The sequence below is a fragment of the Lepus europaeus genome, chromosome 11 (assembly GCF_033115175.1).
Source record: "Lepus europaeus isolate LE1 chromosome 11, mLepTim1.pri, whole genome shotgun sequence".
Taxonomy (NCBI): Eukaryota; Metazoa; Chordata; class Mammalia; order Lagomorpha; family Leporidae; genus Lepus; species Lepus europaeus.
Genome location: NC_084837.1, coordinates 115,388,672 through 115,416,562, shown reverse-complemented (window position 1 = coordinate 115,416,562; position 27,891 = coordinate 115,388,672). Strand labels below are relative to the sequence as shown.

The window sequence follows — 27,891 nt, the reverse complement described above, 5'->3', positions numbered from 1 at the left end:
GAACAATGGAGCTCAGATTCAAAGGTACTACAAGTCACCAGCAGGGTAAACACAAGCAGAAATCGTGATCTAGGGACACTGAAGTCAGACTGCTAAAAACCAAAAATAGAGAAAAAGTCTGAATGCATCCAGAAAGGACAAAGGTAGATTCTATGTAGGGAAATGACAACGGGATGACATTTGAGTTACTCTTTACAAATAGTAAACGTCAAAAGAAAATTAAATGTCTCCCAAGTGCCAGCAGTTTAGCAATGCTTAAGGATATTAACCATATGAAAGATAATACATGAAACTTTGTGAAACAGCAACTCCACTCAGAAAAGTCTTCAGCTGAAGAATGAACACAATGACACTGACAAGAATGTTCAGAACAACAGGGTTCCTCACAACAGCTCTGATAGTACACAACTGTTAAATCCAGTAAGCATTGGCTGTATATACTAGCTTGTGGGGGAAATGGCATTAAAAGGTAATACGCATGTTCCATGAACTTTGTGAAGTCCCTTGTACAACTGCATATACATACACAATGAAATACAACTGAGCAGCAAATACTGATACTTAAGAGTAACATAGCTGAACGTGAATGATCATGTTGAATCAAAGAGTAAAACAAAAGCACATATACATAGAAAAGGCAAAATGAATTTATAGCATCAAATCTTAAAGGAGGTGGGAAATGTAGAAGAGAACAAGAACACATTTTCTGATATAACTTTTGGCTAATATTTTTTTTAATATTTTATTTATTTATTTTAGAGGTAGAGTCATAAAGAGAGGGAGAGACAGAGAGAGAGGCCTTCCATCTGCTGGTTCACTGCCCAGATGGCCACAACGGACAAAGCTGGCCAATCCGAAGCCAGGAGCCAAGAATTCTTCCAGGTCTCCCACGCAGGCGCAGGGACCCAAGGACTTGGGCCATCTCCTCTGCTGTCCCAGGCCACAGCAGAGAGCTGGATTGGAAGAGGAACAGTAGGGACGTGAAGCGGCGCCCACATGGGATGCCGGTGCCGCAGGAGGAAGCTCCGCCTAGGGCACCATGGCCAGCCCCTGCTCTTCCCTTATCCTTTTCTTTTTTTAAGATTTATATTTTCTTGAAAGGCATGGTTATTGAGAAAGAAAAGGAGAGACAGAGATCTTCCATCTGCTGGTTCACTCCTCAAATGGCCGCAGTGACTGGGTTGGGCTAGTCTGAAGCCAAGAGACAGAAGCTTCTTCAGGGTCTACCATGTAGGTGCAGGGGCCCAAAGCACTTGGGCCATCCTCTGCTGCTTTCCCAGGCCATTAGCAGAGAGCTGGATCAGAAGAAGAGCAGCCGGGACACAAACCAGTGCCCGTACAGGATGCCAGCACGGACAGAATTACCTGCTATGCCACAGCATTTTCCCCATTAAGTACAAATCCTATGGAAATCCTTTAATTATTGAAAAATTCATTTTCAAGTCATTTATATTAAATAGTAGTATTTGTTTCTGGCATTGTATTTCATGTTCTTCATCTATTTCACTTATTTTTAAGATTTATTTATTTATTTGAAAGGTATAGTTACAGAAGGACAGAGTGAAAGAGAGCTCGTCCATCTACTGGTGCACTCCACAAATGGCCTGAAAGGCCAGGGACCAGGAGCTTCTTCTGGGACTTGGGCCATCTCCCACTGCTGTCCCAGGTGCTTTAGCAGGGAGCTAACGAGAAGTGGAACACCCAGGACAGAATCTGGGGCCCACATGGGATGTCACTGCTACGAGCAGCAGCTCACCCCACTGTGCCACAACGCTGGCCCCATATTTCACTCTTGAAACTCACTTTTTTCCCTTCTTAGCTTTCATTTTCTAAAGATTTCTCATGCTACTTTAAAGTTACATAATTTGTTATTATAGTTATCCTTAAAGCACACATCAAGTTTATTTACCTGTCATAGTTTTTTAAACTTAATACATAACCATATTCTACCAATCCAGGAGAAATGTAGCTGTCTGCTTTCCCCGAAGTTTTCACCAATATACATGATAGCCACCTCTTATACTTTTCTCTGTCCATGATTTTCAAACCATTTCATGGACCACTATTTTATATATTCTTAATTTCATGAAAAATACTCTCATCTACATGTTCATCTGTGGCTTTATCAATGTTACCCGTGGGAGGGTTCATTTACCTTTCCCATTTAGCAATTCACTTCTTTATTATTAAAGATTTATTTATTTATTTATTTATTTATTTATTTTTAAAGTCAGAGTTACAGACACAGAGGAAGAGATCTTCCACCTGCTGGTTCACTTCCCAGATGGCCCCAACAGCAAGCACTGGGCCAGGCTAAAGCAAGGATCTTCTTCATGTCTCCCAGGTGGGTAGCAGAAGCTCAGGTACTTAGGTCATCATCTGCTGCTTTCCCAGGCCATAGGAGGGAGCTGCATCAGAGGTGGTGCAGGCCAGCGCCACGGCTCAATAGGCTAATCCTCCACCTGTGGTGCTGGCACCCTGGGTTCTAGTCCCGGTCAGGGCACCGAATTCTGTCCCGGTTGCCCCTCTTCCTGTCCAGCTCTCTGCTATGGCCCGGGAGTGCAGTGGAGGATGGCCCAGGTCCTTGGGCCCTGCACCCACATAGGAGACCAGGAGGAAGCACCTGGCTCCTGGCTTTGGATTAGCGTGGTGCATCGGCCGCAGCGCGCTGGCCGCAGCGGCCATTCAAGGGTGAACCAACGGTAAAAGGATAGACCTTTCTCTCTGTCTCTCTCTCTCTCACTGTCCACTCTGCCTGTCAAAAATAAATAAATTAATAATAATTAAAAAAAATAGAAGTGGTGCAGCCAGGACTCGAACCAGTGCCCACATGGGATTTTGGCAATGTAAACAGTGACTTTACCTCCTGTGCCACAACACTGGCCCCAACAAAGGAATATCTGGAGCCGGCACTATAGCGTACTGGGTAAAGCTGCTGCCTGCCGTGCCAGCATCCAATATGGGAGCCGGTTCAAGTCCCGGCTGTTCCACTTCTGATCCAGCTCTCTGCTATGGCCTGGGTAGGCAGCAGAAGATGGCCCAACTCCTTGGGCCCCTACACCCATGTTTGAGACCCAGAAAAAGCTCCTGGCTCCTGGCTTCAGATCAGCGCAGCTCCAGTCATTGCAGCCAGCTGGGGAATGTACTAGCAGATGAAAGAATCTCTCTCTCTCCCTCTCTCCCTCCCTGCCTCTCTGCCTCTCCTTCTGTGTAACTCTGACTTTCAAATATATAAATAAATATTTTTTTTAAAAAAGGAATATGTGATAGACTAGCTGGTAGTCAGTGAGTTTTTTAAGAACAATCTCTCAAACTTAAATTTATAATTCTATATATTACAAAATTTTCTTATTGTTAATACTATAGAAGAGGCCGGCGCTGCGGCTCACTAAGCTAATCCTCCGCCTGCGGCGCCGGCACACCAGGTTCTAGTCCCGGTTACTCCTCTTCCAGTCCAGCTCTCTGCTGTGGCCCGGGAGTGCAGTGGAGGATGGCCCAGTGCTTGGGCCCTGCACCCGCATGGGAGACCAGGATAAGCACCTGGCTCCTGGCTTCGGATCAGCGCAGCGTGCAGGCTGCAGCAGCCCTTTGAGGGGTGAACCAATGGAAGGAAGACCTTTCTCTTTGCCTCTCTCTTTCTCACTAACTGCCTGTCAAAACAAAACAAAACAAAACAAAACAAAAAACTTTAGAAGAAAACGGAATAAACTACATAATGGAAAACTCCAACATGCAAAAACTAGAAATCCACACATAAACAGTCTCATCATTCGACCTGTGCTGCCGTCAGTACTTTCCTATTCTGGACCCAAACCTGGTAATCAGGCCTGGGCTTGTCAGGCTGAGAGCCATGACAAAAACAAAGCAAATACCCCACTTGCAATCCTATTAAGTCTTGAAAGAATGTAAGCTCCCCCCAAAAGATTTACAGATTGCTTTAAATAATGTCTCATGGGTTAAAACATTTAGAATAGAAAGTGAGTAATTAGGATGAGGACTTATAAGGGCCAGCATCATGGCCATCTGTGATGCTGATGCTGGCATCTCATATGGGTGTGGGTTCGAGACTTGGCTGCTCCACTTCCCATCGAGCTCTCTGCTATGGCCTTGGAAAGCAGTGGAGTATGGCCCAAGTGCTTGAGTCCCTGCACCCATGTAGGAGACCTAGAAGAAGCTCCTGCCTTCAGCCTGGCTCAGCCCTGCTGCAGCCATTTGGAGAGTGAATCAGCAGATGGAAGACCTCTCTCTCTCTCTCCCTCTCTCTGGAACTCTGCCTACCAATGAAATATAATAGACCTTTTTTAAAAAACAAACAGTAAGGATTAAGAACTATTAAAGATGTCTTTTCTAAATGAAATACTTACCTTTTTTCTATTGAAAATGAGAAAATATTTACAATACTATTTTTCAAAATACATTACATTTTTTATCATACGCAAGCAGCAAAATAAGAGAAACTGACAAAACAACCCATAATACTTGCTTTTAGGAATTCTATTTATGTTCTCATTTCACATGGTAGCACACTAAAATTTCACAGTATTTCAACCAAAAAAATGTGAAATTAGCAAGCTAAAAGATCAGAATATTGTGCAAGTAATTTAGGTCCACTATAAAGAAATCGCTGAGTTAGGCTTTGAGTGTTCTGAAGAATCCATTTATTCTCTTAATAGCAGTAGCCTAGTAACTGTAATCTCACAACAGGCAAAAGAACCGATTTTCATGCAGAATGAGTATAACTACCAGCAAAGAAGGAAATGGAGACCAAGGGCATCTTTTTAAACCAATTTTATAAAAAGGCAGACAAAACAGGATGCATGCCATGATTCTATTATTCTTCCCTAAGACAAACCTTCAATGTAGTGGGTTTGTTCCAACCAGACACAGTAACTGAATGGAGGACTACAACCAAGTGGGTTTACTATTTGCTGATAAACAACACTGTTGGTGTTCAAAATTCAGCATAAGCTAAGCATAAAAATCAGAGGGTTTAGAAAGGGGTTTGAGGGAACTTTGTTGAGTGCTTGATTATGCTGATAATTTCATGGGCACTTACAAATGTGGAAACTTACCAAATTGTGTCAACTAGGCATGAATAAGTTTTTGAAAACAAAAATGATCAGAAAAAAAATGTTCATTTTTGCCCATGACTTGCTACTAGAAAGGTGAAAATGGACACAAACTCAGTGACTGTAGCCAATTATAATTCACAACAATAATCACAGGCAGACAGGAAAGTCACCAAGTTAAGAGATCATGTTTTTACTTTAGTCTCAATGGCAACATCCTGACACAGTGCAAACGATTAGGGAGGCCACATCACCCATCCAGTTGGGGTCCCACCCTGTACAGAGTGCGCCTGGTTTCCATTTCCCAGTGGATACATGATGACAGAGTTTATCAGGATTTGCCGCCTTACTGTACTTCTCTTCCTTGCACCTCTGCAGAATCTCTAAGCTCCTCTGGTGGACTGGGTGTTGCAGAAAGCTAAAACTATCCATGCTTTTCAAAATTGTACATGGCGCTGTATCATCATGTCCTTAGGAAGCAAAAGAAAAACAAAAAAAGGAGAAAAGAAAGACATTATACGAGCCCAAACCAAGAGACTCAAAAGCAATGCTGCCAACTATCTTAACCATGTATAAAAATGCATCAAATAATATAAGTTAAATATGAAAGATTTTTCCAGTTAATCTGAGGAAATTACATGAAAATAAAAGGGAAAAGGAAAGGTCCTTTTTAGATATTCAAAATGTCCTTTTAAATAAAATGTTGAATATTAACACCATATTTACATTTTTAAAATTAAAATACTAGGGAAAATTTTTTAAAAATCTGTATGATTGAAATTTTTAGATTTCTTTTTATGAGGTCTGATATATCATTATCATATAGTTGGCAACACCACAAGGAATACTGATGGAATATGCACAAAACGATTTACCACAAGTTAAAAAATTCTTTCACAAATCCTGCAATTAACCACACTTGTAGGAATTCCAGCAAGTGTGTCAATGACGTGTGAAGTATGAAAAAAAAGCACTACAGAGCAGGAAAACCCTGCAGCATCTCTGAACTTGTCAATCTGAACACAAAGCCAGAGAGTGACCCTTACCACCACTGAATAGGACAGTGAGACAGAAACCAGCTGCCAGCAGGAAAGGAGAAAGACCAAATTCCCAGATCATTGTGCTGAAGCTGTGAGCCGCTTTAGCAAGAAAGGCTGGGGCAAGCAGTCAGCACCACAAAAAACAGGAAGGAATGGATGTAAAAGAGAAAACAAGGCTTCCAGGCCTGGGGGGGAGTTGTGCATCATTTACATAGAGACCATCTCCAGAGTTAAGGCACAAGGTTCAAGTTTAAATAGGTTTTCCTTTAAAACACAAAAGTGCATAATTTAATAATACACAAATTAAGCAACACATAAACATGAAATAAAGTTCCACTACTACATTTTACTGTGTAATTAGGAATGAGATACAAGAGAACAACCTATGAAGAGTTCTTAAGTCAGAATCATTTTTCAGTGGTAACAACTTCTTTCATTTCATGTTAATAGTGTAACTAAAAATACTAACTACTGGCTGGCAATAGATCAGAGAGAATCAAGAGCTCTGTGAAGGGGAAAAAAACAACCAAACATGAAAAAAAACCTCCCGAAGCACACCTGATCTTCTTTCTTATTTTATACCCTAAACTTGTAAATGTTTTATAAATATATGACCACTCTACACAAGACAGATCTTCTGGAGAATTTCTAAAGGAAATCATAGTTTTTGGTCGTAAGGAGTAGGACTAAGATGGCAAAGGTGAAAATAGTGAAATCTGAGGAAGCAGTACACTCTCTCTACACATAAGCAAGCTGCAGTTCATGCAGCCAGGTTCGCAGGTGCACTTCAACACATCATCTTCAGGGCAATTAAGAAATCAGGATGCATGTATTTCCCATGCTCCATAAACAAGTGCTGCTTTTTGTGATTTTTACCAAAAGTAAATGAAAAATAAATAGTGGGAACAAAGTTTCCATCCCCAAATTCACATAAACAAATTAAAATATAAGCTAGTTTTAGACCACTCAGTGAAACAGAACTGTGGAAACCACCTGAGGCAGGCACTACTCTACCTAGGCAGTTCAAAACAGGACTCAAAAAAACAAATACACATCATTATGCTTTAAACAACTAGAAAGCATTTCATTACTGTTCAACATACCAAATTTAATGAAATCCTAAGTGAACAAACAGATTTCTAGGACATGTACCTTAATGGTGTATCTGAATCATAAGCAGCAATAAAATGACAAAATCAAAACTTTTTTTTCTTTTTTTGACAGGCAGAGTGGACAGTGAGAGAGACACAGAGAAAGGTCTTCCTTTGCCGTTGGTTCATCCTCCAATGGCCGCCGCGGCTGGCGCGCTGCGGCCGGCACACCGCGCTGATCCGATGGCAGGAGCCAGGTGCTTCTCCTGGTCTCCCTTGGGGTGCAGGGCCCAAGCACTTGGGCCATCCTCCACTGCACTCCCTGGCCACAGCAGAGAGCTGGCCTGGAAGAGGGGCAACCGGGACAGGATCGGTGCCCCAACCGGGACTAGAACCCGGTGTGCCGGCGCAGCAAGGCAGAGGATTAGCCTGTTGAGCCACGGCGCCGGCCCAAATCAAAACTTCTATGAAAATAAAATCATCATTAGAGAAAATCTTAGTGCAAAAAGGGAGAGAAATGAGTGTGAAGTACTCTCGCTAACCATCGGAAGACAGAATTTGTGCTTGTGGAGGACAGCGTGAAGAGAGATGCACCCAATTAAAAACCAACTGGAAGACTGGAAGATGTTCTTAAAAAAGAGGAGGGAAATGGAGGACAGTCAGGCAGCAGAACTGTTGGACAGGTTGAAAACAAGCTGCGTGCATGTGGTTCTCTGACGAACAGAGATGGAGAATTTAGGGCTAATGAACTGTTCTGTTTTTAACTCATGCCTGAAAGCCTTGAATCCTTCCTAAATATTCCAGCTGTTTTGAAGGTGCACTGCAGAACAAGGGGAAGTAGGAGAACTTACTTTCAAACCTATGGCTTTGCTGTAGGAGATGTTCCATTCATAAGGAGTTCCCTGGCAGTTGTAGCTGACCTATTATTCAATGTAGGAGAGATAGCAAAGAGTCTGAAGCCTGGTTCAAATCTTTGGGTGACAAACAGTCTAGTCTGGTTCCAGAGTTTACTTTGTGGTGGCTGGCTTCCATCTCTTGATTAAAAACACAAGGAGATAAAACAAAGAATCCCTGTGGAGTTCTTGCTGGTGGTGGTGGTTCAGGAAACCCAGCCCTTGGGCCCCTCCATCCTTCGTTTTCCCGTCTTGTCAAGTTGATCTTGAAGACTAGTGCTTTACAGCCAGGATATCACAGCACTGCTTCTTCTTGTCTGTTTATTGGGTCCTGTTCCTGCAGCACCATCACTGCCTGCCTCAACCACATCACAGATTCCCAACGTAAAGGCATTCATTGCCCTTTCTGAAAGCAAAGCACTATCTGGCTCCATTCCTTTCTGGCCTCTTGAATTTGGGCCAGGCAACTAATGGGATTCATTCCTGGACTACATTCTGATCTGGCTTCCACTATCATTTTAGGGCATTTTTTAAAAAAATAGATGTGACTGTTCTAACTACAGGGAGAGGTGGAAATTTTTTAGGCTCCTGTATGACAGTGGTTGCAGCTTATTGAGAGCTTTTTGCTATCCCCCGCTCCTACAGAGAACTCTCCCAGGGACACCCACATAAAAGCTTTTCTAGTGTGGTGGCCCACTTTCTTTAATAACCTCAAGACAGACGGGCATATCCAGCTTCAGAGCGATTTCAAACACTAAGCTGATCTCAGATTGACGTGCATCTTTGTCATCATCCATCCCCTTTCCAGGTGCAACATTCTGAGATGATTTTTCTGGAACATGTTTGTTCTGCAGTGCTTGGAGGACTTCCATTGCAGCATTATGTCTAGCAGCTTGTCGAGTCTTTCCCTCACCAAAAAATTCATTAATTGCTACAGCTGGCTGAAGACAGAAGATCTTAGGCACTGGGCAATGATACCTCTCACTGTACATGCCCAGAAAGTTTATGAGCTCTTTAACATGGGAATGGCTTTGGATCTAATGGCCTGTAGATGGCAGGCTCTCCCCTTTCACAGCAAGCCCATTCAGGTCCACAGATGGAGATACACTACCTGTGCTGTTAATAACATTACTTTTGGGATAGTTTCTGGCCCAGTTTGGGAAGTGTAGATTCAGGTAAGGCTTTATTAGCAACAGCTTTCTGGGCCTTCTTTTTGCTACTCCCTTTGGATTCCCTTGTCTGCTTGCCACGCCCCAGATGCACTGAGAACATCTTCCAGTATCAGCAGGCTCACCTTCAACCAGAAGTTTACACTGGGGTTGGACTCTACTGAAACCGGCTAACACATTTACCAGACACACTAGGGTTTTCATTTTGGAGTTTGTCTTGGAGAGAAGCTGATTGATTTGAAGCATGTTAAGACAACAGTGAAGTCAGAGGCAGAAAAATTCAGAGGGGTGCACAGCATGTTTCAGTCTTACTGCAATTCCCTTGCTTTCCACCCCAGCAAACAGGCAGCTACATTTAGAAAAGGAGATGGAATCTTATGATGCCATAAATCAGATAATAACATACACTGCAATAGCAAGCTTTTAAAAATGAACGTGAAATTTTTTTTCAAACCAGATAATAAAAATTCAGTTAATAAAATACTCTAAGTTACCCAAGATGGTCAAGAGTTGCAAATGTTCAATGTTTCAAAAGGAGACAAGTACGAGGGTACTTTAGAAAGTTTATGAAAAAAATGGAACTAAAAGATAAGTTTATTTTTTACAATCTACACATTTTTTCCACAGGAAACATTTTTCATGAACTTTTTGAAGACAGCTTCCATAACTAACTGTACTGCAATTTCTTAGTCAGAAGACGACTCAGCCATCTCGTCTGTTCTTGTGATGACCAGCAATCTCCTGAACAGGCTTGCAGAGTGAATGTGTGAGCATCGGACCAGCCTGAACTTCATCTGGAAGTCAGTGAGGGAACCAGTTAAGGAAAGAACACCTGGTAAATGCTGCCCTTCCTCCATCCATGTTGCAGTGTGAAGAGGCTACCATCAAACTATCTGATCCTTCAACAACTAATTTGATAATCCGCTCATCATCAGTCATTCAAGAACATTACTGCATTAACATGTTCTGTGTAAGAGCTCAGGCTACCGAAATATACCAAGATATTGTGTAGAGTTCAAAGATGTCACTCAATAGAAATATAGCCACAGGGGCCGGCGCTGTGGCTCAACAGGCTAATCCTCCGCCTTGCGGCGCCGGCACACCGGGTTCTAGTCCCGGTTGGGGCACCGATCCTATCCCGGTTGCCCCTCTTCCAGGCCAGCTCTCTGCTGTGGCCAGGGAGTACAGTGGAGGATGGCCCAAGTGCTTGGGCCCTGCACCCCAAGGGAGACCAGGAGAAGCACCTGGCTCCTGCCATCGGATCAGCGCGGTGCGCAGCGCGCTACCGCGGCGGCCATTGGAGGGTGAACCAACAGCAAAGGGAAGACCTTTCTGTCTCTCTCTCACTGTCCACTCTGCCTGTCAAAAAAAAAAAAAAAGAAATATAGCCACAGAACTCTGTTTTCCATTTGGTCTAATCAATTACTGCAGTGTACTCCTTTGAACTTGTGACTATTTTGTGTCTTACTCTCATATCTAGCTTAGTATGTTTTTTAACCTCTGTCTTGTTCTTTCCTTTTTCTTTCTATGCCTTCTTTTCTTTCAAATATTTTGATTTTATATTCTAAAATGATATACTATTTTTAATTTTAAAGTAATATTGTTCTGTTACATGGAATCAACTCTAAGCCCAGGTAATTTGGTTTATAAGCATATTTTAGAGGAGGTTATTTTCTAAGGAGTCTATTCATAAACTCCTCAAACAGGTTTGTTTAGTATTTATTTATCCTAATTCCTGGTCTAGCTTTGATGCTAATTTCTTAGTTGACGATTATGTACTAAATACATAGTATAAATCAGAACTCATACATGGTATAAATGTCAAGCACTAGTTTTTTAAAGATAATTAAAGGGCAGGGCCAGCACTGTGGCGAACAGGTAAAGCTGCAGCCTGCAGTGCCAGCATCCCATATGGGCACCGGTTCGAGTCCCAGCTGCTCCACTTCCAATCCAGCTCTCTGCTATGGCCTAGGACAGCAGTAGAGGATGGCCTAAGTACTTGAGCCCCTGCAGCCGTGTGGGAGTCCTGGAGGAAGCTCCTGGCTCCTGGCTCTGGATCAGTGCAGCTCCAGCTGTTGCGGCCAGTTGGGGAGTGAACCAGCAGATAAAAGACCTCTCTCTCCCTCTCTGCCTCCCTGCCACTCCTTCTTTCTCTACATAACCCTGACAATCAAATAAATAAATCTTTAAAAAAAAAAAAGATAATTAAAAGGGCCAGAAATGTAGCACAGCAGTCAATACTGCTACCTGTGACGCCAGAATCACAAATGGGCACATGTTCATGTCCTAGCTGTTCCATTTCCAATCTAGCTCCTTGCTAATGGTCTGGGAAAGCAATGTAAGATGGCCTAAGTATTTTGGCCCCAGACACCCACACAAAAAATCCAGATGAAGCTATCGATCCTAGTTTTGGCCTGGTCCAGCACTGGCCACAGCAGCCATCTGGAGAGTAAACCAGTAGATGGAAGATCTGTGGCTATCTCCCCCACTGTGTGTGTGTGTGTATGTGTGTCCCTCTCTCTATAACTTCAAAAATAAACAAATTTTTTAAAAAAGACAATTAAAGGGGCCAGTGCTATGGCACAGTGGGTTAAAACCCTGGCCTGAAGCGCCAGTATCCCATACGGGCATCGGTTCTAGTCCCAGCTGCCCCTCTTCTGATCCAGCTCTCTGCTATGGCCTGGGATAGCAGTAGAAGATGGCCCAAGTCCTTGGGTCACTTTACCCATGTAGGAGACCCAAAAGAAGCTCCTGGCTTCAGATCAGCATGGCTCCAGCCATTGTGGCCATTTAGAGAGTGAACAAGCGGATGGAAGACTTCTCTCTCTCTGCCTTTAGCTCTGTGTAACTCTGCCTTTCAAATAAGGAAACAAATCTTTAAAAAATAAACAAACAAATCTTTACCAAAACAACATAAACAACAATTTTCGGGGCAGACATTTGGCAAGAGGCTTTAGCTGTCTCTACCTCTCTCTGTAACTCTTTCAAATAAATAAAAATAAGTCTTTAAAAAAAAGACAATTAAAAAAAATCTTATCTAAGGCCTAATGCAGACTGCAAAAGCTCAATTCTCTATACAAGGCTACTGAACAGAATTTTTAAATTAGTTTGTCAGTGACAGAGAAGTTCACCATCTCTCAAGCTCCTGGATTACAGAACAGGGGCTCCATCTAGGCTCCACAGCATCATTCAGAGCTGAGCTACACAGCAGGCCTTGTAATGCCATCTTCCCAAACCCAACAGCAAGATTCTTTTTTTATTATTATTATTTTTTATTTTTTATTTTTTTTGACAGGCAGAGTGGACAGTGAGAGAGAGAGAGAGAGACAGAGAGAAAGGTCTTCCTTTGCCGTTGGTTCACCCTCCAATGGCCGCCGCGGTAGGCGCGCTGCGGCCGGCGCACCGCGCCGATCCAATGGCAAGAGCCAGGTGCTTATCCTGGTCTCCCATGTGGGTGCAGGGCCCAAGTACTTGGGCCATCCTCCACTGCACTCCCTGGCCACAGCAGAGAGCTGGCCTGGAAGAGGGGCAACTGGGATAGAATCCGGTGCCCCGACCAGGACTAGAACCCGGTGTGCCAGCGCCGCAAGGCGGAGGATTAGCCTAGTGAGCCGCGGCGCCGGCCTACAGCAAGATTCTTAAAAACTACATTTCAGAAACAGTATAATCCACCCATCCTACATTTTTAAGGACTCAGTTTGGTAAGCTTAAAGGTTAAGATCCTGAATCAAGACAAAGACCATCTCCACCGCCCAAGCTGTTATGTTATTCCCTTCTGCATCAATGCCACCCTTGCCTCAAACCACACCAGGAGCAACCAGGTTCTGACCTGTCACTGTCTATTACCAATAACATCCCACCATGTGTACGTATGACACTTTGTTTATCCGTCCTAATCATGGGCACTGGGGTCTTTTCCACCTGTCGGTTATTATGGATAATGCTGCTATGAACACTGTGCTGCAAGTTCTTGTTTGGACACGTATTTTCAATTCTTTGATTATCTACCAGGAATGGAACTGCTGAAACAAAAGCAATTCCCTGTTTAACTCCCAGAGGAACTGCTAGGCTGCTACAATGTGGCTGCACCATTTTACCTTCCTATCAGTGGTACATAAGCTGCTAATCTCCACATATACCTGCTAAAATCTGTTATTACCAATCTTTCTTATTCTAGACATCCATTAATTTGAAAGAACCACCTCATAGTTTGTTTCAATTAGCACTTCCCTCGTGACAGACGCTCTGAGCACCTGTTGGTGTGCTGTGTGGTCACTTGCGTATCTCTTTGCAGAAATGTCTTTGGATGCTTCCAGCATCTTTTAATGGGGTTATTAGTTTTTATTATTAAGTAGTGAGATTTCTGTCTATACCACATACTTGTCCTTTTTCAGATTTATAACTTTCAAATGTTTTCTACATTTCTATATAGATCTTCCTATGGATTGCATTTTCACTCTCTTGACAATGTCTTTTGAAGAACAAAGTTTTCAACTTGAAGTAGAATGCGCTCAGTTGTTCCTCTGCTTTATCCTGGTGTCACACAGAAGAACCCACTGTCAAATCCAAGTCGGAAGCTGAGTGCTCACGTATCTCCTGTACTTCCAGACTGCTTTCCACGTCCATCTCAGGACCAGGCTGTAAATTTCTGCATAAACGCAGCTGAGGTTTTGCCAGGAAACGTACTGGATCTGCTGGGGTATGTTTGCATCTTAACTGTATTAAGTCACGCAATGGATATCTTCCATTTATTCAGTGTTCTTTTAAAATTTTCACTGATAATTTCTAGTTTCAGTATAAAATTCTTGCAATTCTCTACATTTCTTCAGAAGTATTTTATTTCTGCTGAGAGTTCTTACACATAGAAAGGAATTCAATTCTGCTTTGACATAGTGCACTAATACTGTACAATTGATTTTTGCACACTCATCCTGTGGCCTGCAGTCTGCTGACCTCGCCCAGTAGCTTTCACAGTTTAGTATGAACTCCGTAGCCTATTCTACATACAATGTCACATCAGCTATGAACAAAACAGTTTGCTCCTTTCAAAGGTGGATATTTTATATCTCTGTCCTTGTATAATTGCCCTGGCCGGAATCTTCGAGACAAGCTGAAAAGATGAAAGCAGACATTCTTGTGTTGGTCCTGGTCTTAGGGGAAAGCATACCTTTCACCATAAACTGACACAGGCCTTGTATCACTAGTTCTTCACAGATTCCCACATCAGGGTGAAGTTCCCTTTCATTCCAGTTCTGTTTTGTGCTTTCATCAAGAATATGTCTTGGCTTCCACCAAATTCATCTTTCAACATCCCTGAGGATGACCACGTGGTTTTTGCCTTTTATCTATCAATATGGTTTATTACAAGAGCTGATTTTCTCTTTTTAAATTTTCATTTATTTATCTTTATTTGAGAGACAGATCTGTCTGGTTTAAACCTATCTGCTGGTTAAATCTCCAAAGCCTGGCCACAGGCCAAACACAAAAGCCAAGCATTCAATCCAGGTCTCTCAAGTCGGAGGCTGGAACCCAATTACTTGAGCCATAACCTGCTGCACCTCGAAGGTACTGATTTCTTTTAATATGTTTTAAATTCTGTCTAATGTACTCTGGTTTTGACTGTTTAAAATTCCAGTACTGATAAGTTTCTCTGATACACTAATGAATCTTTCTGTGTTTTCCTGAATCTCACTGAGGTTCCCGTGTTCTATTAAGATTTATTGGCCTCCGCCTTGTGGCGCCGGCACACCGGGTTCTAGTCCCGGTCGGGGCACTGGATTCTATCCCAGTTGCCCCTCTTCCAGGCCAGCTCTCTGCTGTGGCCAGGGAGTGCAGTGGAGGATGGCCCAAGTGCTTGGGCCCTGCACCCCATGGGAGACCAGGAGAAGCACCTGGCTCTTGCCATCGGATCAGCGTGGTGCGCCGGCCGCAGCACACCAACCGCGACGGCCATTGGAGGGTGAACCAACGGCAAAAGGAAGACCTTTCTCTCTGTCTCTCTCTCTCACTGTCCACTCTGCCTGTCAAAAAAAAAAGATTTATTTAAGGGGGCAGCGCTGTGGCATAGAGGGTAAAGCCGCTGCCTGCGGTGCTGGCATCCCATATGGGCATCGGTTTGAGTCCTAGGTGCTTTACTTCCAATCCAGCTCTCAGCTATGGCTTGGGAAAGCAGTAGCAGATGGCCCAAGTACTTGGGGCCCTGCACCCAGGTGGGAGACCAGATGGAAGCTCCTGGCTCTTGGCTTCAGATTGTCCCAGCCCTAGCTGTTAACATTATTTGGGGAGTGATCCAGCGGATGGAAAACCTCTCTCTCTCTCTGCCTCTCTGTAACTCTGCCTTTCAAATAAATAAATAAAAATCTTTTAAATAAAAAAATATTTATTTGAAAGACAGAGTTACAAACAATGAGGGAGGGACACACAGATCTTCCATCCACTGCTTCACTCCCCAGATGGGGAGGAGCCAAGATTCCATCCGTGTTTCTCACATGGGTGGTAGAGGCCCCAGCACTTGGGGCATCATCTGCTGCCTTTCAGGTCATTAGCAGGAAGTTGGACTGGAAGCAAAGCAGCTGGGACTCAAACAGGTACTCTGATATGGGATCCTAGCATTTCAAGCCATGGCTTAAGCCATAGTGACACAACACTGGCCCCTCACTGGGTTCCTGAAAACAGCTATTATAGGGAGCTGGTCTTGTAGCACAAGTTAAGCCACCGGGTGTGACAGTGGCATCCTATTATCAGAGTGCATGTTCAAGACCCTGCTACTCTGCTTCCAATCCAGCTACCCGCTAATGGGGAAGGTAGAGGAAAATGGGCCAGGTCCTTGAGCCCCTGCACCCATGTGGGAGACCCAGAAGAGGCTCCTGCCTCCTGGCTCTGGATCGGCAAAACTCCAGTAGTTGCAGCCATCTGGGGAGTGAACCAGTGGATGGAAGACCTCTCTCTCTCTCTCTCACTGTCTTTGGCTCTGTGTAATTCTGCCTTTCAAATAAGTAAATAAATCTTTAAATAAACAAATCCTTACCAAAACAACATCAACAACAATTTTCAGGGCAGGCATCTGGCAAGAAGCTTTACCTGGCCGGCGCTGTGGCTCAACAGGCTAATCTTCTGCCTGCGGCGCCAGCACACTGGGTTCTAGTCCCGGTCGGGGCACCGGATTCTGTCCCAGTTGCCCCTCTTCCAGGCCAGCTCTCTGCTATGGCCTGCGAGTGCAGTGGAGGATGGCCCAAGTGCTTGGGCCCTGCACCCACATGGGAGACCAGGATAAGCACCTGGCTCCTGGCTTCGAATCAGCATGATGGGCCGGCCGCAGCATGCCAGCCGCGGCGGCCATTGGAGGGTGAACCAAAGGCAAAGGAAAACCTTTCTCTCTGTCTCTCTTTCTCACTGTCCACTCTGCCTGTCAAATAAATAAATAAATGAAGAGGCTTTACCTGTCACTTGGGTTGCCTGCATCCCACACCAGAATGCCAGGTGTGAGTCCTGGCTACTCCAACTCCAATCCACCTTCCTCATAATGTGCATCCTAAGAGGCAGCAGACAATGGCTCAAGCACATGGGTCCCTCAAGTACTGTGTTCCACGTAGGAGACACAGATGTAGTTCTGGGCTCCTGGCTTCATCCTGGTCCAGCCTGGCTGTGGTCGGAATTTCGGGAGTGAATAAGCAGATGGAAGCTCTCTCTGTGGCAGTCTCTATGATTCTCTGCCTTTTAAATAAAATTATGATTTCTCTTCAAAGAACAGCTATTTTAAATTCTGCAACTGAAAATTTACATGGAGCAGTTGCTATATGATCCATTTCTGACACCTTATTTTGTTCACTGGGTGAGGCCATGAAAGTTTTTGATGCTCTCTAGACTACAGCACACATAGCTGCTGATGGAAGGATCAGGAATGTTTCCCAGGCTTCCTAATTTGGGTTTGTTTGTGCCTGCCTCCTGACATCCCAAAGTTTCCTTACTGTCTCTGACCTGGAGGCAGTTCTGCTTCACCAGCAGATGGCACCCATTCAGAAGCTGGGACACCTGCTGGGGATGCAGTCTCTGTTTCACCTTTAGAGGGCGCCCCTATCCAAATGCCCTGCTAAACACAAGAGGCTTTGCACTCCTTACTCCTATCAGCATGTATTAATAAAAATGCATCAATACATACACAACACACATGACACACATACACTGCTCATGTAACTCATCAGAACTAAAACATGATGCTAGTATACAGTAAGAAAAAAGTAAACATCATTATGACTTGACTCCTTGAGATGGAGTAGAGGTAAAAAGTCAAAGATAAAGCATGGCAGAAGGCAAGTAACTGCTGCTTACCAGTTTTCCTCTGGATGTGTCTTTTCCCAGCTTCCCTGAGAGCAACCACAGCTCTGAAAAAAGCTCGGAGAACTGCCCATCGGAAAACAGCGACAGGATCGATGCCAATCATCCCAGAGATAAATGCATTCTTGCTGCTCCTCAGAAGAGCTACAATGTCCGGGCGCATGTGGTCTGTGTTTTTCTCCCGGAAATCCTACATGAAAATGTAATAGTATTATTTTTGAAAAAACTATTAATTTTAAGAAGATGACAGTTGGATTTTTGAAGCTCAGGGGCATAGACAACAACTTGTCCAAACAAAGAATGGAAAGGGAGAGCAAATTAGATACCGCAACACACCAGATAAGAACTGACGGTGATTGAGTCTATCTTTTTCTAAGATTTTATTTATTTAAATGAAAGGCACAGGGGAGGGAGGGATTGAAGGGGGGAGGGGGAAGAGGGGAGATAGGGGAGAGAGGGAGAGAGGGAGAGAGGGAGAAGGGGAGAGAGGGAGAGAAAGAGAGAGAGATGGGCAAGAGATCTTCCATCTGCTGGTTCACTCCCCGCAAGCCACGATAGCCGAGGCTGAGCCAGGCCAAATCCAGAAACAAGGAACTCCATCCATTTATGTCACAGGGGTGGGAGAAGTCCAAACACTTGGGCCACAACTAGCAGTATTCCAGGCACATTAGCAAGAAGCTAATCAGAAGCAGAGTACCCAGACTAGAAACAGGCACTCTGATATGGATGTGGGTGTCCCAAACCATGGCTTAACCCATTGTGTCATAATGCTACTGGCTGACAGTGATTGAAATTAGGTCAGGAGCAATAACAGGAAGTGAAAACAGTCATATCTATGATATGTTTTAGGGGTAAAGGCAAAGGACTTGCTGATGAATCAGGGTGAGGTAACAGAACGAGAGAATCATTCTCTGGGTTAACAGTCTGGGCTTGAGTAACAAGGTGGCTGGCAATGTCACATATTGACATGGTGGCCTCCAGAGAAAGAGAAGTATACGGACAGGAAATGAAGATTAAGGAATCAGCTTTGGGGCCAGCACTGTGACACGATAGGAAAAGCCACAACTTGTGCACCAGCATCCCGTATGGGCACCAATTTGAGTCCCAGCTACTCCACTTCTGATCCAGCTCCCTGCTAATGTGGTTGGGAAAGCAGCGGAACATGGCCCAAGTTCTTCGGCCCCTTTACCCACATGGGAGACCTGTAAGAGGCTCCTACCTCCTGGCTTTGGATCAGCCCAGCTCTGGCAGTTGCAGCCATTTGGGGATTGAAACAATGGATGTGAGATCTTTCTCTTTCTCTAATTCTGCCTTTCAAATAAATAAATGAATCTTAAAAAAACAAAAAAAAAAAAAAAACAGAAATCAGCTTCACTGGAGTAAATGTGAGATGGTGAGGATAGCAACAGTAGGTAACATTTATTATAATCTCTTCTAAACATTTTACATGTATTATCTTTTTTTTTTTTTTCCTGAAGATTCATTCATTTAAAAGAATTACACAGAGGTATCTTCCATCTGCTAGTTCACTCCCCAAAATGGCCACAACAGCCAGGGCTGGGCCAGGCCAAAGCTAGGAGCTTCAGCCAGGTCTCCCACTTGGGTGCAGGGGCCCAAGCACTTGGGTCATCCTCGGCTACTTTCCCAGGCAATTAGCAGGGAGCTGGTTCAGAGTGAAGCAGCCAGAACTTGAATCAGCACCTAGATGGGATGCCAGCACTGCAAACGGTGGCTTAACTCGCTATGCCATAGTGCTGGCCCCTTGTCTCAATCTTATTTTACCCTCCTTAAAGCCTATGAGACAAATAGCATTCCCAGTTTATACATGAAGAAACTAAGTCGCAGAGGCGCTGGCTATCACACACTAGGTGCAGAAGCAGCAGCTCAAACACACCCACTCATACCCACTGCACTACATCTCTACACACACCTGAAGTAAGAAGATGGATCGAGACTGCAGTCCCAGGGAAATTTCAGAAAAGGCATTTGAATATTAACAGCAACCGACTGTTAAACTAGGTATGACCACCTAGGGATTCTAAGCAGGCAGAAACATCACCTTGCAAAGCACAGGGTGGAAGGGGACATAACACAAGACAATGGGCTTAAAGTTCCAGAGACAGGAGAGGAAAGCAAGGGGCTTACATGACAGGGACGAGGGTCGAGACTGAGCTGTGTTGTCAAGGCGGCTTTAAAAGTTCACAGGGATGTTATCATTCAATTGCATTTTGCTATCAACCTTCTGAAGATCCCTTACAATGTTAAAATTATATTCATAGCAAACAAAAGAATCAGAAGTATGGTGATAGACTGCTCTGAGTGGAAGTGGTGTCACAAAACACCTCTGTGAGGACTTGTATGACATGCACACATGTGTGCACCTACCAGCTCCTCATGTAGGGAGGTCAGTGAGGACTCCTCCCATCACCTGGAGGACTCTCCTCTCATTATTATACTTTGTTCCCCAGGAACAGAGATGGGGAACATCCAGCCGATGGGCTGTAATAAACCCATGACATCATCTGGTTCAGCCCTGCCAAGGCAACCACAGGCAGGACTCAAAATATGATAAATCTATACAGCAGGTTTACTTTTAAGTTGATAATTTTAGGCCGGCGCCGTGGCTTAACAGGTTAATCCTCCGCCTTGCGGCGCCGACACACCAGGTTCTAGTCCCAGTTGGGGCACCGGATTCTATCCCAGTTGCCCCTCTTCCAGGCCAGCTCTCTGCTGTGGCCAGGGAGTGCAGTGGAGGATGGCCCAAGTGCTTGGGCCCTGCACCCGCAAGGGAGACCAGGAGAAGCACCTGGCTCCTGGCTTCGGATCAGCGAGATGCGCCGGCCGCAGTGGCCATTGGAGGGTGAACCAACAGCAAAGGAAGACCTTTCTCTCTGTCTGTCTCTCTCTCTCACTATCCACTCTGCCTGTCAAAAAAAAAAAAAAAATAGTTGATAATTTTATATGGCCTGCAAACGACGTTATAAATATCCAAGTGCCCCTTGGCAGAAAAAAAAAAAAAAAAAGATTTCCCAGCCTGCTCTAGAACAAGGAGAAAGAAGAAACAAGCCAGGAGTCTTGGTCCTTGGCTTGTCTCTACACACCCTTAGAACACAAGTATGCACTACAGAAAGAAGTTTGTATAAGTACGAGGGGTCAGTGTTGACACCAGCATCCCACACTGGAGTGCTAGTTGGAGTCCTGGGTGTTCCACTTCCGATCCAGCCCCTGCTAATGTGCCAGGAAAGGCAATATTGAGATGGTCCAAGTGCTTGGGCCCCTGCCACCCATGTGAATGAAGTTCCTAGCTCTAGCCTTTAGCCTGGCACAGCCCAAGTTGTGCAGCTATTTGAGGAGAGAAGCAGTAGAAAGAAGGTATCTCTGTGTCTCTCCATCTTTCTCTGATGCTCTGCCTTTCAAATAAATGGATGTTTTTTAAGAAACTAAGAATCTTCAAATCCACAAATGTGTAAAATGTGTATAACTTCTTTTCTTCAGTTCTAACAATTATTCAGTAAAGCATATTCAATTATAAACTGTAACTTATTGATAAATAAAGAAATAAAGCAAAGGAGCATGCCCAAGGATCAATGGATAACAACATCAGTAGACAGGGATGGTGCTGCAGCATAGTAGTTTAAGCCTCTCCTGCTGCACCGACATCCCATATGAGTACTGATTCAAATTCCAGCTGCTCCACTTCCAATCCAACCCCCGCTAATGGCCTCAGAAAAGCAGTGGAAGATGGCCCAAGTCCAGCAGAAGCTTCTGATTCCTGGTTTGGATCAGCCAGTTCTGGTCCTTGCAGCCATTTGGCAAGTGAACCAGTGGACTGAAGACCTCTCTCCCTCTCCCTCTCTCTGTAACTCTGTCTTTCAAATAAACAATTTTTTAAAAAAATAAATACCAGTACAAAAACTGAAACCTTAATTTGACCTACTCTTAAAAACCATCCTACACCTTAGTAATAACCACATTTTATAATCCAAGATTCTAGAACTCTTCCCCATGATGACTATCACATGTTGACTGTGCCCAAAGACCTTCATTTTGCAGATAAACCGGTCTTTGTCTTCATATTTCTAGATTTGTAAGTACAGTACAAGCTGACTACATCATTCTTAAGACGCTTGCTTCTCCTGGTTTCCATGAAAACACAGTGTGGTTTATGACATAAATTCGTGCACTGCCTTCTTCGATACCCACGCTAGTTCATACCAGAAATTCAAACTGATTTTGATCTTGCATAACTAATCTTCTCATGCAATCCTCGTACATCAGGTATCACACTCATGATCATCGCTTAAACACTGTCTATATACTGAAACTTACATGTGTATTTCCAGCTCAGGTCTTTCTTGCTATTTCTGAGATCCATGTATACACCTTTTTTTTTTTTTTTTTTTTTTTTTTTTGACAGGCAGAGTGGACAGTGAGAGAGAGAGACAGAGAGAAAGGTCTTCCTTTTGCCGTTGGTTCACACTCCAATGGCCGCCGCAGTAGGTGCACTGCGGCCAGCGCACCGCGCTGATCCGATGGCAGGAGCCAGGTGCTTCTCCTGGTCTCCCATGGGGTGCAGGGCCCAAGCACTTGGGCCATCCTCCACTGCACTCCCTGGCCACAGCAGAGAGCTGGCCTGGAAGAGGGGCAACCGGGACAGGATCGGTGCCCCAACCGGGACTAGAACCCGGTGTGCCGGCGCAGCAAGGCGGAGGATTAGCCTAGTGAGCCGCGGCGCCAGCCTCATGTATACATCTTAAAAGTTTCTCAAATTTCAGAGAAAATAAGACAGTGGTAATTAAACTCCTGGAAGCACTTACCAGTGAAATATAAAGGTCTGAGAGTTCCTTTGTGAGGACGTCTTTCATTACGGATTGAAGTTATTGAACAAAGTTTTCTGGTTTTCCTATTTTTCCTTGATAAGTTTTGGTAAAAATATGTTTTAATAAAATTTCTGCAGTTTTGTACATGTGGTTAGATTTCTTTCTTTTTTTTTTTTAATTTTTTGACAGGCAGAGTGGACAGTGAGAAAGAGAGAAAGAGAGAGAGAGAGAGAGAGAGAGAGAGAGAGAGAGAGAAAGGTCTTCCTTTGCTGTTGGTTCACCCTCCAATGGCTGCCGCGGCCAGCACACCGCACTGATCCGAAGGCAGGAGCCAGGTGCTTCTCCTGGTCTCCCTTGCGGGTGCAGGGCCCAAAGACCTGGGCCATCCTCCACTGCCCTCCCGGGCCACAGCAGAGAGCTGGCCTGGAAGACGGGCAACCGGGACAGAATCCGGCGCCCCGACCAGGACTAGAATCCGGTGTGCTGGCGCCACAAGGCGGAGGATTAGCCTGTTGAGCCGCGGCGCCGGCCTCATGTGGTTAGATTTCATGATGAGATATATTCATAACATTCTAGCAGCTCTGGAGTTTGCAGTGAACTTCCCTTTTGCTTCCTGATCTCTGTACTCGGTGAACCCTTCTTCCTGTCAGTCACTGTCTATCTCCCTGTGCTCTGGATCAGCTTTCCCAGGATTTGTTCCTGTCTTTATTCTGTCCGCTCCCATAGCGCTCATTTCCAGTCTCATCTCTGTTACATCCTAACTCTTAAGTCCTGTGGGTTTAATTTGCTGTTCTTTTATTTTCTTGAGAGAGAAGCTTAGCTAACTGCTTTTCACCCTTCCTTCCTTTGAAATATGTGCATTTAAAATTATTAATTTCCCTCTAATCATTGCATTAACTGAATCCTATCAAATTTGATATGCTGTATTATCATTAATGTCAGGTTTAAAATGTCATAATTTTAAGCATTTATAACTAAAATAAATAGTTTAAAATACAATTTCTTATTTGCAGTTTTATTTGGGTTATTTAGAAGAGTTTTGCTGACTCATGAAACACTCGATGATTTTCCACTTATCCTTCTGAGATGTCAATTCAGCTGCATAACAGTGGTGTTTCAGTATTTCTGTTCATAGTGAGTTTTTATCTGCTTATTCCATTCGTTACTGAGAGATGGGTGTTCAAAATCTCTCAAGGTGATGGTAGACTGTCGAACTACTGCTGCCCTGCTGCTTTATCTATCTTGAATCAAGGCCATTATCAACTACTGGTAAAGAGGTCTCCTGTTTAGTGGCTCCTTCCACCATTGCAAAACGTTCTTCTCCTCTCTAGTGATATGTCTCCTGGTTTCATTACCGGTCTCTGATCCTCTCTCCATTCTTGTCCTTACCACCCAATAGTATGGATGAATACCAGAGACAAAGTGTAGACACTATATGATCTCATTATCTGAAACGGAGGATCTAGGAACACAAAAGGTGACAGGACGGCAGTTACCTCTGAGGAGGAATGAGCTGAGAAGAGGCATGCAAGAAATCTGTGGCGTTTAGATTTACGTCTTTACGCACTTCACAATATGCTCAAGTGTTTGGTTTTGCTTTTTAAAGTGCATTTTCACTTCCTGTTCTAAAACTGCGTTCTCCCTGTTTTCTGTTTCAGGAAACAGCACCTCCAGGGCACCCACCAGCTCTAGGCAGACGTCACTCACTTCTGTAGGATGTCAAGAACATCTGGACAGTTCCAAACAGATCTCACCGTGACCTGGCTCTCATCTCACCACCTCCACTGCCACACCTGAAGTCCCACTACCCTGAACTTTTCACCTCAACTCAAAACAAGCCACCTAATTATCTCCCAGGTGCCAGTCTCACCCAGCTGTCCTTTCCCCTCAAAGTCATCAAGACAATCTTTTAAAAAGGGAAATCATATCATCTAATTAAGGTTTTTTCATGTTTTTTTTCTTTTAATAAAAACTCAACTCATTTATCTTGGCATAGAAGACCTGAAGAATTAACTCACTATCTACCCTAAGAATTCATTTTACAACCTTATCTCCTGTGCTAATTCATTTAATCTAGTAGCAATGACCTGTTTATAATTATTTCAACTCTTGCCTATCTCCTGACTTGAATATCCAACATCCAATTTCCTCAGCAAAATAACATTTACATCAGGTCAGGTCATCTCTCAGAATTTAAGTTTCTTTCTTTCTTTTTTTTTTTTTTTAATTTATTTGATAGGTAGAGGTATAGACAGCAAGAGAGAGAGAGAGAGAGAGAGAGAGACAGAGAGAAAGGTCCTCCTTCCATTGGTTCACTCCGCAAATGGCCGCCACGGACGGCACTGTGCATCAATCCGAAGCCAGGAGCCAGGTGCTTCTTCCTGGTCTCCCACATGGGTACAGGGGCCCAAGCACTTGAGCCATCCTCCACTGCCTTCCTGGGCCACAGCAGAGAGCCAGACTGGAAGAGGAGCAACTGGGACTAGAACCTGACACCCATATGGGATGCTGGTGCCATAAGCAGAGGATCAACCTACTGCGCCATGGCACCGGCCCCTTAAGTTTCTAACAGTTGTGCTCATAGATCCACAAATTCAAACACAACAATTCTGCTAATAGAATTCAATTATTAACAGCATGTAGCTCATCTATCTGTATTACACACACACACACCCACACACACACATCCCTACAAATGTGAATACAGTCAAGAACATGTCTGTCTAGTTTGTCACTAGAACATTCCAAACACCAAGCAAAAAGAATGACACATGGTATGTCTCCCAATCCACATTTCTGAGCAAGTTCCTCAGTGAATGGATGAACACATGACAGGATATTCACCCAGAACCATTTTCCTACTGCTTCTCTCCTACTCTCCAGATCATCACTGCATTGCCTGGGAACTTAAGTGCCTTAAAGGGCAGGCTCCAACATCAAGTGGTGGAAAGGTAGGCTCACCAATTACAAGGAAAAAATGGCAAAAAATATGACACTTTGTCTCCCTAGGAGTTAGGAGTGTCAATACATCCATTAGGAATGCAAACTCACAGTTACCTAAAGGCACACGATGACATGAAGGCTTTGTTAGACCTTACGGGTACACGGAAGGCAACAATACAAGAAATCATGGGGATGAAGCAATGCGTGTGAGGCGCATTCATACAGAGGCAATCTGTGCCTTCTGATCTACACAGGCTATTAGAGTGGGCTGACATCAGGTGGATCTGCACAAGGAAACCAACAGAAATGTTGTTATCGGAGGTAGTAATGGACTGAGCAGCAGAATCTGAATTTTGGTGGGATCCTCATATAAAACAGCTCCACATGTTACTGACCAAAGGCTGCCACCACAACAGAGGAGACTGCCAGACACTGACACAGCCAGCAATACGCCCTGCCCTGAGAGCAGACTCAGGGGAAAATTTACTGACCTTGACCCCATACTTTACTTTCCCAGCATAATGTTTTATGATGAAAGCAGGCTCCATTACTGCTGGAAATTCAATGTAAGAATTCTCTTCATGTTGATGCTTAAACTTGTCTAGCAATGTTTGATTTGTAGCCTGTGGAAAGCTAAATTCAAAAAACAAAACAAGAAAACAAACACAAGAAAGACAAAGTAGTTAGTATAGTCTTTTGAAAAACATTAAAATAAGTGACATTTTACATATCTAACAGTTTACAAAGTTTTCACCTATACTATCTGATCTGATTCCAACAAGCTAACAAGTGAGTAGGAAAGGCTTGGTATTCCACAAGAGATGAGGGATCTACAGCTGTGATCTGTCTACATGCACACTCTGCAAGCAGCAATGCTGTGACACTAACTAAAGTCACTAGGCATAGAGCTTAGGTTGCTCTGTAAAAGCCAAAGGAATGTAAAATCCAAATCATATGGTCGTTGGGGCCAAAAACATCCAAAAAAGCAAATAACCTTTCAATTTACACAAATCCTTTAATCTACAGTCACTGTTCATTTTGTTATTTCTTCATGTATAAATAGGTACCAATTTTCTTACCTATACCAATGACTATATATATATAAGTGTTATTATTTTAAATATACATCTATCAATCTCTATTCACTGATGGTACTGACTTAAACATTTCATATCAGGAATGATACAAATAATATGTAATGAGAACTAAATGCATAATAGCAAATAAGGAAATATAAAAGTTCTGAAAGGGAGAGGGGAGGAATCATGGTGGGGGTGGGGAGGAGGGGAGCACATTTAGCCTAACATTTAAGCCATTAGATAAGATGCCAGTCCGACACTGGAGTGCCTGATGCAATGTCCAGCTCCAGCTCTTGATTTTAATTAGTGCAGACCCTGGAAGGCAGTGGCGAAGGCTCAGGTGGTTGGGTTCCTACCACTTTCATGACAGACCTGGGTTAAATACCTGGCTTCTGGCTTTGTCCCTGGCTAGAGCTAAAGCAGGCATCTGGGGAGTAAACCAGCAGACAGGATAGGTGGATGTGTGTGTGTGTGTGAAAACACACACCCATGCATACATCTGTCTCTTCACCTTTCAAATAAATTTTTAAAGTGGTTTTTTAATCATTGGTGGACAGAACTACCAAAAAAAGCTCACAGAGTACCAGGATGCAATTATGAGCTAGATGTCAGGCTGGGTAGGGGTTTCAAATACAGGAAATACCACTGGCAGAACAAGCAGAAAGTACCTTTCAGGAAACGATTTGATGTAACAGTAGCTACAACAATGAGAAATAGCTGGCAAGAGGCTACACAGAAGCTGAGTATCAAAATGAATGCATAAAAACATTTGCAAATTCACAAAAATAGTTCATTACAGAATGCCCTTGGTGTCAGATAGGCAGAGCTTAGACTACCAGTTTCGCAAGTCACCATTGGCAAGCTACTTATATTTTCAAATTATTTTCTGTAACTCACATAAAATGAATAGTAAGTACCATAGTGACAGCAAAAGTAATTAACAGTAGTAAAAATACCTAACAGTATTTAGCTTTCTACAGGGATTGTGTTATCAACATTTTTATGTCACTGACACTGCCATTTTCCTAACACCTTGCCCTCTTTTTACATTCAAATACCTATCCCTTCCTGAAAACCTCCACAAAAAGCTTACTTCCAAACTGTAAACCTATTTTAGAAAGGATTAACATTTCCAATTTTTTTTTTTTTTTGGACAGGCAGAGTTAGACAGTGATAGAGAGAGAGACAGAGAAAGATCTTCCTTCCGTTGGTTCACCCCCAAAATGGCTGCTACAGCTGGTGCGCTGCGCCGATCTGAAGCCAGGACCAGGTGCTTCCCCCTGGTCTCCCATGCGGGTACAGGGCCCAAGCACTTGGGCCATCCTCCACTGCCTTTAAAATATTGTGTTTATTTATTTGAATGTCAGAGTAGAAAACAGAAAGGAAGAGTGAGAGATCTTGCATCTGCTAGTTCATCTCCAATAAACTAGGAGCCTGGAACTCCCTCTGGGCC

General features: G+C 43.7%; 1 protein-coding gene and 1 pseudogene across 10 annotated transcripts in view; both read right to left on the bottom strand.

Annotated features, from left to right (window-relative positions):
* The window catches only part of MYO9A (myosin IXA), a 278,674-nt gene that overhangs the window by 131,934 nt on the left and 118,849 nt on the right, over positions 1-27,891 (bottom strand). For 9 of the 10 annotated variants that reach the window (XM_062206520.1, XM_062206521.1, XM_062206519.1 and 6 more), the window contains 3 exons: positions 25,851-25,992; positions 17,591-17,786; positions 5,420-5,539 (listed from right to left, as the gene is read on the bottom strand). In XM_062206520.1, coding sequence (XP_062062504.1) covers positions 5,420-5,539; positions 17,591-17,786; positions 25,851-25,992 — 458 coding nt within the window. The remainder of the gene's footprint in view (positions 1-5,419; positions 5,540-17,590; positions 17,787-25,850; positions 25,993-27,891) is intronic. The other variant, XM_062206527.1, reaches the window with a different exon arrangement.
* On the bottom strand, positions 7,966-9,380 carry LOC133769687 (double-stranded RNA-binding protein Staufen homolog 2-like; annotated as a pseudogene).